This window comes from Lygodium microphyllum, chromosome 19, assembly GCF_053477565.2.
Source record: "Lygodium microphyllum isolate KBCC chromosome 19, Lygodium_microphyllum_v1.1.10, whole genome shotgun sequence".
Lineage (NCBI taxonomy): Eukaryota > Viridiplantae > Streptophyta > Polypodiopsida > Schizaeales > Lygodiaceae > Lygodium > Lygodium microphyllum.
In genome coordinates this window covers 22,106,994-22,119,102 of record NC_141153.1, presented here as the reverse complement: position 1 = coordinate 22,119,102, position 12,109 = coordinate 22,106,994, and the positions used below count along the sequence as shown (strand labels likewise).

The 12,109-nt window shown below is 38.7% G+C and overlaps 1 protein-coding gene across 4 annotated transcripts in view; it reads left to right on the top strand.

Annotated features, from left to right (window-relative positions):
* The window catches only part of LOC148019648 (GDSL esterase/lipase At5g45920-like), a 114,743-nt gene extending 112,050 nt beyond the window's left edge, over window positions 1-2,693 (top strand). For 2 of the 4 annotated variants that reach the window (XM_087699760.1, XM_087699764.1), the window contains exon 6: window positions 2,388-2,687. In XM_087699760.1, the coding sequence (XP_087555886.1) occupies window positions 2,388-2,523 (136 nt within the window). In that variant the 3' untranslated portion in view covers window positions 2,524-2,687. Of the gene's footprint in view, window positions 1-3; window positions 1,041-2,387 lie in introns of those variants that run through there. The other 2 variants (XM_087699763.1, XM_087699761.1) reach the window with 2 other exon arrangements.
* Window positions 2,694-12,109: the final 9,416 nt, after the last annotated feature.

Here is a 12,109-nt window from a genome sequence, read left to right as displayed (position 1 = left end):
AAGCTGCCGCTTGAAAGAATGGTTGGCGCAAGATAAACAAGGTGTCCCAATCAAGGAAATCCCACGATTGGAAGATACTTCTCAATACATTCCACTACAATCCAAAATGGTTCTTGACTATAGAATAAAATGACCTCGCCGGTTTGTTTATTTGGAGTGTGTAGTCAAGTGAAAACATTGCTTGGAGGTGGAGGCAAGATGGGAGATGGGCCTTTCTAATGCTCTTTTGCCTTGCAAAGGTTGAATGCAAGGAGATGTAACAAAAATCCAAGATATGTAAAGTTTATGGGCTGCTTTGGGATTATTTGAATCAATATGTATCAATGTTCAGCTCTGTTCCTCCTTCGGTGAGTAAGAACTGTGGAGTGATCAAAAGTCCAAAGGGCTTAGAAGCTCTTTTGAATGGATCTACCAGTGTGGTCTATTATATACTCTGGTTTATTATATATTGGTGCAAATTTAAACCGTACTGTGAGGGTGCAGAGCAAGATTTGGAAGCTCAAACACTCATGAGCATGCTATAATGTAAGGCCTTATTGCAAAATCTTTGGACTTCAATATCAATTTTCAAGATAGGGCATTTTGATGAATATATTTTGTGGGAGGATGATCAAATTTCATCATTTGAGCAAAAAGAAGGTTTTTGCCTTTTGTAAAACTTGCAGGACTTTGTTGCATTTGTACAAATGGTGCCAATGGCTTGTATGTTATTTAAATCTACTACTTGGCAAATTGATTATGCTACAATTTTAAAGCTTGGAGACTAAGGATCTAGAAGGATTTTTTGATGGTCAAGTCAATGTACGCTCAAGAATAAAACCAAGAAACTTGGCCAACACATGGTCAATCATACTCATTATGTACTTGTTGGGCACTTTGGATGCTTTGTGAATGGATACCATGTTGTTGGTTGCCCAACTAGATGGAAATCCCTCACATAGGGTTCTATTGGCAATCAATAACTCTACCAAATTTGAAAGTACTAATGGATACAGTGGAAGGGATAAATGCCAGACTGTCCAAAATGACATCTTGCATTGCATCAGACCCAATCTTGCCATCTCATTGAATTTCTTGTGCAACAAGTGCTTTTCCCACCAATCAAGAAACTTGGAAGATACAAAACCTCAACAAAGATTTTGCATCTTGCCTAGGCGAAGGATGCCCACAAGTGAACTATGAGGTCTCATGCCATATGCATATGTGGGCACACATGCACATATGCATGCAAGCATGTGTGCATATACATACATCCACCCACTCACACACTTGAAGAGACTCCCCCCCCCACCCAAAAAAAACCCCATATAGGGTGTGTGACCTATGAGATCACTCTAGAGATGGCCATATGGAATTGTAATGGTTCCATGACAATAGATGGTGCTCAAGATTCACTGGTTGTGACCTTGCACCAATGCCCACTAGAAAGCATCCTTCCAATAAAATGTGGATATTGATGGGAGTTTGCATTTTGACCACAAGTGTGGATAGTTGGGGGGACCCATGGCTCAAAGGGGGTGGCCATGTGAGCTCACATAGCAGCATTTTTTGATACATAGATTGGGTTGAAACCACTATCTAAGGTTGTGTTACAAAAGAAGTGGTATGATAAGGGGAGTGTTGTAACACACACTTACCTCCAAGTACCCCATATGTTCATCTTCTTTCACACCAGTTTGTTAAGGGAACTATTGGTCTGCTATAGAATGGCAAGGCTCAAAATAACTATGGACCAGATGCGAAGAACATTTCACATGTGAGGGACCTACTTACCCCCTTTCTAGCACACGTTAGAGGAACAAATTTGATAACATCCTCTACTACCAAGAATCAAGGATTCATCTCCATTGTTAGATTAGGCTTTTGGGAATGTGAGGAGATTTGAAGCTTTTTAGTAATCTCCATTGTTAGATTAGGCATGGAATACTTGTAAAAAAAAGATATAGTTAGGAAAGAATAAAGCAAGATATAGTCAGTAAAGAATAAAACTTCTAAAGTGTGTGATGATTCCTCAAATATGGAAGTTGAAGATTCCTCGTGAAGGTAAAGTACTTGTGTAGATAGTTTTAGTAGGTGGTCTCGCTATGGGTGATCTTTTGCAATGTTGAACTATATGTGATGAGACTTCCCCCAATCTTTTCATTTTGTACCTAGTGGCCATATAGTTGAGGGGTTTCATATGGACCTTCATGAGATATGGTGGCTATATAGTTGAGGGGTTTTGGATTGATTTTTATCATTTGGTTTGCATAATTTGCATTGCTAGTACTTGGCATGGTTTAACAGTAGTACCATTGTAGGAAAAATGCATTTTCAATGTTTTACTCTATCTTCTTAGGGACTAACATAATTCTCAATTCCATGAATCTTAAAACTATCATTTTTAGGGATGGAATGCACTTATCTCCAAGAGGGAACAAAGTTTTACTCGAAGAAGTTCTTCAATTGATGCAAAAAACAAGTTCTCCAAGTTTGAAATGGAGTGTGGTGCGTGATGATGATTTTGAGGGTCGTGATTATTAATATGCAAATCATAATCCCTTCTTGTAGTTGACTGTCTATATTGGCTATCATCAAAATGTTTAGATGTAAATGTCATGTTTATGAACTATTTTCTAACTATAAAAGCAACACTATATTCTTTTAAAGTAAATGCTTAAAGTTGGCAATGAATCGTGTGTTTGTTTATTAGACCTGGCAATTATTAGACATTTTAGTGGTTCATGTGCATATGATAGCCAATATGAGAGAGGTGCAACTTGACTTTATGTGCACATAAATATTTAATATGAAAGGCACTTCTAGTGATGTAACATTAAGTGCTTTGCATGGTGGTTCAAAAACAAGTATTATTCAACAAAAAAGAGTAATGTGAAGCATTCATGTTCCACACATCGATGTGCTTGATATCCAATATGAGAGAGGTGCAACTTGACTTTATTTGCACATAAATATTTAATATGAAAGGCACTTCCAATGATGTAACATTAAGTGCTTTGCATGGTGGTTCAAAAAACAAGTATTACTTAACAAAAAAGAGTAATGTGAAGCATTCATGTTCCACACATCGATGTGCTTGTGTTTTTTATGGATTACTCCTTTACAAAAAAGCAAATCTACATTGAGTGGAAATCCTACATATGTGTATATTTGTGAGATAGAGCAAGGTACTTGATAGTGTATAAGGTCACCAACTATGATGATATACTTGCTGGATTGGGTGGCATTGCCAAGCTTGCTAATTGCACTTTGCACAGTTGGCATAGTTGCAAAGCTTGCAAGGCTATGCCTTGCTCGCTTAGCTGTTTTGCAAGCAAAGGGAAGTAATTGTGCATGATTATACTTTGCTTCCAAAGAAGCACAAACAATTCCCTTCATGTGCACAAAAAAACGTGTGAGCTCGCAATTGTTGTAAACTACTAGTTGTAAAGATAGCTTTGCAAGTTCTTCCAAAATATGAGAAGGGAAGTTTGGGATTATGCCATTACTACCATGTATGATTGGTAATATGCCAAGTAGATCCTTGCATACTAATATGGTATAGATATGCAACTTACATACCCTTAGGAAAGTTTGGAAATACCCTACTTTTGCCATGTATGCTTGGTCCTAGGCTAAGTGGATTCTTGCATCTTAACATGGTATAGATATGCAATTCACATACCCTTACACAAAAGGGAATCTCTCTTTTCTCCCCTCCCTCCTATTCTATGTTACATGTAATATGCAAAGTTGTGTGCAAGACTAATCCTAGAGAGAGAGAGAGAGAGAGAGAGAGAGAGAGAGAGAGAGAGAGAGAGAGAGAGAGAGAGAGAGAGAGAGAGAGAGAGAGAGAGAGAGAGAGAGAGAGAGGTGTATGTGTGTGTGTGTGTGTGTGCAAGTGAGTTTGTGCACATGTGTACGTGTGCACATGTGCATGTGTTATTACTTGCAAGATATATTTTTGTAATATGCTTCAAGGTCTCTTTAACATATGCATGCATTGTCATTTGTGTTTTCTCCATTGACCATTTTGCACATCTTGCCACTTTTATTCAACTTATTAGATGGAGTAGCACAGGGCAAAGTTGTCTTCTTCAAGTTGGAGATAGAAGAATCCTTTGTGCCATAGGAGGCCCCTAAGAAGAGTCAATGTTGGATCTAGACTTATGTCTAAGGGTTTATTTGTACCCTTGCCTTACCCTAGGCACAATTATATAGTTGTTTCTACAAGTGGAGGTGTGCATTTTTTCTTTGGCTTGAGTCAGCAAAGTTGTTGAAATATATTGGTATCTTTATTATGAGCCACTCTCTCTTTAGTAACAAAAATGAGAGAGAGAGAGAGAGAGAGAGAGAGAGAGAGAGAGAGAGAGAGAGAGAGAGAGAGAGAGAGAGAGAGAGAGAGAGAGAGAGAGAGAGAGAGAGAGAGAGAGAGAGAGAGAGAGAGAGAGAGAGAGAGAGAGAGAATGTACATTGCCTCATCTAACTTGTTGGCATGAGCTTGAAATGACTTCTTTTGATAATGCTAATACAATTTTTATTCTTGGCTTTGCATGGCACTCAATATGACCAATTGCACTACCCTATTTGCTTGATATTAATGGACTCCCACACTCCATATAGTTGCATATATGATTTTATCTCTTGAGGGCAAGGTTCAACTCCTTTGTATGTTTGTCTATGAGAGAGAGAGAGAGAGAGAGAGAGAGAGAGAGAGAGAGAGAGAGAGAGAGAGAGAGAGAGAGAGAGAGAGAGAGAGAGAGAGAGAGAGAGAGAGAGAGAGAGAGAGAGAGAGAGAGAGAGAGAGAGAGAGAGAGAGAGAGAGAGAGAGAGAGAGAGAGAGAGAGAGAGAGAGAGAGAGAGAGAGAGAGAGAGAGAGAGAGAGAGAGAGAGAGAGTCATCAATGCAATGCTTTTTTATTTTTTCTCTCAAAGATTTCTTATTCTCTCTTTTCAAAAAGAGCATGCAAGTAAGTGGGATTGAAGGAGAGCATTTGTGAAAAGAGAAGGTTTTCTAAAAAGAATGTAGAGAGATTCATAATAATTCTTTAAGTGCCATGTAGTACTAAATTTAGGTTAGATAGATTTGCATATAGAGTTCACTTCAAGAATTCAATATCTAATTTGCATAGAGAATGAGAAAGAATAATGTTTTTCCACTAAGTTGATTAAGAGCTACGTTGCCCCTCATGGGAGTGAGGATAACATGCTTGTATTAACCCCATTCTACATGCTTGCACTAAAGAGGGATAAGGGAGTTTCATTTAGCTATGTCTCCCTTCATTGGAGTGAGGATAGCATGCTTGTACTAACCCCATTCTACATGCTTGCACCAAAGAGGGATAAGGGAGTTTCATTTGTTGAAAAGCTTGAATAAGAAAATGTATGGCACATCAGCTAGCTAGTGGAACCAATAAAGTAATGCCAAGGAGATTGTTTTGGTTATTGTTAAATCATGAAATGATGAAAATAATAGAAGTCTTTACATCTTATACCTAGTTAGTGTGACTTGGTTTTTTTTTTTTCAAATATTAAATATTCCTAGTCCTTTGCATTTCATTCTTGACCAACGGTTTTTGCTCTTAAAACCAAAATAGAAACTTATTATAATGGTTGGAATGATAGGCAAAACAAAGGAATTTTGTGTTTTCAACATTACAAAAAATACAAAAATATTTGAAAAAAAAAACAAAATATTGGTTGAAATGAAGACTAAAGTATAATGCATCTTTGATGCACAACATTTGGATATCTTAAAAAGAAAATCTTAGCCACAAAATATTAATGAAAATATGTTTACATCAAATAGATAGCTTATGTAAAACAAACTTAGCTAGACAAAATCTAATATAACTATTAGGGTGTTGTTTATAGCATAATATGATCATTTGACTAACTTAGTTAAAAGTGCATCCTGGAGATACGAAAACTCTTCCAATATGGATGCAAGCCTTCAAAAGCCTCCTCAAGTGGTAAATCCTTTCACTTGATTAAATACTCAATGATAGGCTTGGAGTGAAGCTTCTTTTCTTGTTGCCCTATAATCTCCTTAGGGATATAATGAATAATGTATTCTTCATCTATAGGTGAAAGCTTCTTCACATAATCAACTTGAGTGACAATGAAAGACTTAAGCTTGTTGACGTGGAAGACATGAAGAATCTTCATAGAAGAGGGGAGTTCTAATCTATGAGCCAAGTCTCCTATGCACTTAAGGATCTTGTATGGTCCATAGGACTTGTGAGCATGCTTGTTACTTGAAGCATCCTTCAAAGTGGAATATTGAGACTTAAATACTTTTAGCAATACTAATTTTTCTTCTTGAAACTCCATAGCACATCTCGTCTCATTAGCATATAACTTCATTTGTGCTTAGTCTTTTTTGAGATTCAATTGGCATAGTTGAAGAAGGGTTTTCATTCTTTTAAACTATGTTTTCGCATGAGGATTAACCTTTTCACTTAAGAGAACTATAGGAAGGGGCAATTTGTAGCCATATAAGGCCTCAAAGGGAGAACACCAATACTAGAATGGATAGAGTTATTATGGGTAAACTCATCCAAGTGTAGCTATGAGTCTCATGCATGCTATACATAATGACAAAAATGTCTAAGATAAGTTTCCAAACCACTTATGGACTCCTTTTATATGGCCATCAATATAAGGATGGTAAGATCTAGACAAAGCTAATTTAGTGCCCATTGAGCTAAAAAATATCTATCAAAATTACTCATAATATAGAGTACATATAATGAACGATGACCTGGGTAATCCATGCGATTTAAAGATATGCTTCGTGAACCAATTGAAAACTTGTGATGCAGTAAACTAAGTCTTGTTGGGAATGAGATGAGCTACCTCGATAAGTCTATCCACTACCACATCAATATTATGTTATCCCTTCTTAGTTATTGGAGCCCCGAGAAGAACACCAAGGAAAATGGAATTCTCTTGCAAGAAAATCTATCTTGTAACATCAACAAGCTTGTTTATCATGTTTCATATGATCACAATGAAGAAAAGAACACCAGGCACAACAAATCTTCATGTAGCATCATGTAAATCTCCCACGGTTTTTAATAGAATCAACCATATTCTTCAACATCTTCACAAAATCCATCAATAGAACAAAGAAAGCAAAGAAATACACCATCCTTGAATGGAAATACATCACATAGTATTCATCTTCAATATCTTCATAGTCTTCTCTCTCAATCTCTCATATACAATCACTCTGTTTGAGTAGAATTGGCTATCTCTGACTCTCTCTCTCTCACTCCATCAATAATACATCATATCCTCACTACAATCTCTCAAAATCACACTCAATAATCCCTCTTAGGTCGTGGATACCCCTCCCAAGAGGTATGTCTGATATGAAGGGTCACCAGAGCCACTACAGTGTCTCTTCAAACCTCACTACTATCACTTCACTCTAGTCTTCTCTTGAGTCTTCAGCAGCTACTTCTTCCACTTCCTTCAGCTCTTTTGCACTTGTATTCACCTCTTTCCAAGGCTAGAAAACTTTCCCCAAAGTCATACATACATTCCTCAGAACACTTACAGAACAGTACCAGAACAGCTATAGTACAGAACAGAACAGAGACAGAATAGAAGCAGAAGCTCTACAGAAGACCTACAGAAGGTTACAGAAGGTCATCAAAACTACATAACTCATTCTCAAACCATTCCAAACTCTCACAAACCATTCACTAAGCTTTCACAATATCTCATTCTTCATCAATCAATACTCCATCCCTCCTTACAGAAGACAATCAGAACAAAACAGACCAAAACAGAACAAAACAGAAGGTATACAAAACCATTCAGAACCTATCAGAACATCACAGAACCATCAACAAATATCATGATCTTCCAAAACACAATCAATATCATCTAAAACACTCTCAAACCACTTCTAAACCAACCAATCATCTCATAAAATCAACTGTTCAGCTCTTAAAAACAACAAAAATCAGCCAAAAAACAAGTCATTTCAACACTCAACATATCCCCACACTTAATAAGGAAGCGTCCTCGCGACCCAGGAAAAAGGGAATACAAGTTCATAGAAAAGCTCAACTTTGATCTGCAATATCTTTTCACAAAGAATCCATTCAACACGACCCCAACTTATAACCTGTTTCTGATATAAAAATACAAAGAAAGGAAAACTCTTTTGAAATTAACCTCTTATCAAACTAAAAATCACAACAAATTTGTAAAGGATATAAGAGTTTCTTCTTCATCAGCATCAGCTTCAACTCTCCAACCACGACCCCATCTCGACAAATCTCCAAAATATAGCTCGTACACAAAATCCAATAGGAAACCACCACGTTCGTTTGACATAAATGAACTCACAACACAAACACTAATGCACAACACAACCATCTGAATGACTTCTTCAAAAATAAAAGTTTGGCATTAAAAAGCTTTCACCATACATTGGAAAGGCATCAATGAAGATGATCCCTCTTAAAAGATTGATGTTGTCGGAATCGATCTATAGATAAGGATTCATCTACAAAGTTTTTAGGAGGATTTTGAAAAAATTGGAGACAGCACATCCTTTCCAACAGTACCAAGTATCTGCTAGGCAAACAGAGGGCATGAAAATACAGTATCTCCAACTGTTGGGAATCAATGCTTACATTGACATTCATGCACAACTTTGGAATAGGCTTTGAATCAGTATGAGAGTGCCTATGCATATACGCCAGGTACCAAGCAAAGTGAGCAGTTTATCTCACTGAGAGATCTGCAGACTGTGAATATTGTTGGGCAAAATGAACATAGTTTTGATAAGCTTGACTTGAAACTGTCCATTCCCCTGGAATTACTGGCCAATTAATCTGCGGTCCTGTAAGGCAATCATCCGAACTCCATCTCCTTCGTCTGGAAATCTGAGTATCAAAACCGTCACAGTCACTAACCAACTGAGGTGGTTGAGATATGGAAGTGTTAGGAGAGGGTAATGGAATAAGGGAAAGTGGATGTAGGGAAGGATAGGAAAAATCATAAAAGGAAGAAAATGTTAAAGAAGGAGTGGCAGAAATTTGTAAGGAATCACTAAGGAACGGTGTTAACTGATAAATAGGAAATGTAGAGGGTACGTTAATGAGGGGTGAAGGACAGGGTGGAGAAGGGGAAAATACCCTATCCTCAATAAAGGAACAGTAAGTGAAAATGGGAATTTGAGGGAAAGATGAAGGTTGGAAAAGAAGTGGTAAAATTACTGTGGAATTAGTTTGACAAAGGGAAAGATATATAGCATAGCGGTGAGCCATTTGTTGGTAATAGAGGAGGGTAGGAACAGAAGGTCCTAAAAGAGATCGTCTATGATAGGCATCAAAGAAGATAGCATCAAATGGATTATGTTTGGAAAGATAGGTTAAGAGATTCATCCTCAGTTGGTTAGTACTCTGGGTAAAGGTAGGAGCTGTGTTTTGTCTTTGATTGAGGACCACCGAATCAATCATGGAATGCCACGAACTATCCTGACAATCAGCCACTTTGGAGGAATAACTCTGGAACATATCAGCTATGCGCAACTCTAAATGATTGACATATAGAACAGCCTGTAAGACCACATCCCCCACATACCATGCCATATCTACCTCATCTGGAATTAACAAATCCCCTCGGAGATACATGTATGACATCAGCATGGTATCTGGCGTGACAGAATCTTCAAAGAGCATTCTAACTACATCTGTCAACAACTCAGCAGACCAAGCCCCACTCCAGCCATCCTCTGGAAAAGGTAAATCCATCGTGGAAAGCTTCATATAGAAGACCAACTTCTGTAAGTGGTAGTGGACAAAGAAAGAATGGTCTGGTAAGACACAGTCCTGAAACTGCTCAAAGGTAGACCATAACAAGTCCATTCGGGACTGCAATCTTTCCACTTTGTCTTGGAATAGAGGGCACAAAGTAGCCTGTCTCTGTAGGGCAGCCCAGTCCTGCTGTGAAAGAGAAGGAATTAATGAAACATGAGGGCTTGGAGGAATAGAGCGGGACTTTGCAAGCTGATCTTGCAACTACTGGATTTGGGAGGCTTGATTGGCCACTGTGTCATTAGCCATCTGTAAAGCTGAAAGCTTATCATCTAAGAGAGCTTGGAATTCTTTCGCTTCGCTGGACATCCTCTCCTTCTCTGCTGAAAGGCTAGTAACCTGTGACTGAGCCTCGAATAACTGGGTCTTTAATGAAGAAATCTCATCGCTTTGAGTGGCAACCAGTTGGGTTTGCTGTTCCATTTGCTTAAATAGATCTGCTAGGGTATCCTTAGTAGATGCTAACTCAGATGTTGCCTTATGCAACTGGTCTTTGGACTGCATGAGCTCCTCATAGAAAGATGCGTACAGCTGTTGAACACAGGCTGTCACTGACAACTCAATGGAACTTTGAATATCCTTGCAGAGGAAAGGAATGGCATCTCCTGAAATGAGACTGTTCAGGGAGGGAACTGAGATCTCCAAGGATCCTTCTCTATGTGCTCGGAATAGGTTATTGCAAGTGAGATATCCAGGGAGTTCACTACCAGAAGTAGTAGGGATAGGCACTGAGGGAAGTACAGTAGGGGCTTTGTCCGCTACCCGCTTCAAGCGTTTACGTTGTATGACCAGGGGAGGCGGAGAATCATCATCCTCAATGTCAATAGGTGTTGACTCTTCTGAAGGTGGAGGAGGAGGTACTGGATCTGATGGAGGAGGTGGAGGCACCGTCTTCTATAAACCTGAATAGGTCAAGAAGGCAGACAAATATGATCCATAGGTAACATTACCCCTCGTGACTTTAACAAAATGCTGATCGATTTTAGTAAGGAGGTATGTGCTCCAATCAATAGCAACTCCTTTCAGCACCATCCTGGAAGCTGTGAAAAGCTCTTTGGATAAATAATGGGATGACGTTTTGGCAGGCATGAACCTGTCCTGAAGGAACTGACACATCGTCTTCCATACGGGATCAGTAATCATAGAAAAAGAAACTCCTGAAGAGTTTATCACTTTCTTAACATCAAGGACTTCCCTTGTCTGCTTCTGCAACAGCTTGAGAATCTCTTCATTAGAGAAGAGCTGACGAGTGGTCACAAAAGGTTCTCCTTTGAAGGGTAAAGACAGAGCCTTCCCTAAGCCTCGAGACGTCAATGTCATAGACATGCCTTGGACTACGCCTGTCTTCTTGCTGTAAGAGGCCAGGAACTCATCACATAAGGACGGATCCTCTGGAAGTAATGGAAAAGGAGTGGCCACAAAAGCAGCAAGTCCTGCCTTCGTGAGGGGCTCAAAAGTAAGTAGGGACGAGTAATCCGTACTAACTAATGGGACGTACTGGATAGGGGGAGGAGCATGAGAAGGCGCCATTCAGATGGTTACACACACACCACAAATACAGACAATCAAAGAGAATGCCTGCAAAGCAACAGACAAAAACCAAGGATAAGAGAATTACCAATCAAAACGTAACACCACCTACTAACCCCAGGCAAACCACATCCTAGAAAAAATTCGACATGACCTTGAGACAAATGCGACCGAAAGCTTCATGCGATGCATCAGACAAACACCCTGAACCCCGTATCAGGCAATAAAAAAAAAAAAAAAAACTGCATACCGTACCCGTAACCGTAACTAAGACATGAAACCAAAACCATACCATATCCGACACATATCAAAACGACATCTGTGATAGAACCAAGACTGGACCATGGAAAATAACACTAATGACTGCATATATCCATCCCACGAAACGGTTCATTAAAAAAGGGAATTAAGTGCAGTGAGGGGGAATTAATTTAATGAAGAGTTGATTTTAATCAATTATTAAAAATGGGTGAAGTTTGATTAGGTGATAAACCTTAACAAGAAAACGGCGGTTTCTTATTATAAATTTATTTACCAATTATTAGGTTAAGCGGTGCAGTTATTCGATTCCCGGACTTCGATTCCCGACTGGGTCTCTAAATGCAATTCATTGATTATAATTTAAGGTGATGTGGAGCGCTTTTTTGCCAGCGCGTGCTCATGTGACGGCTGGTTTATTTTAATTTAAAATTTAAAGTGCCTCTTTAGCGCACGTAGCGCGTGCTAAGTGAACGGCTGGTTGATTTTAATTTAAAAAAATGT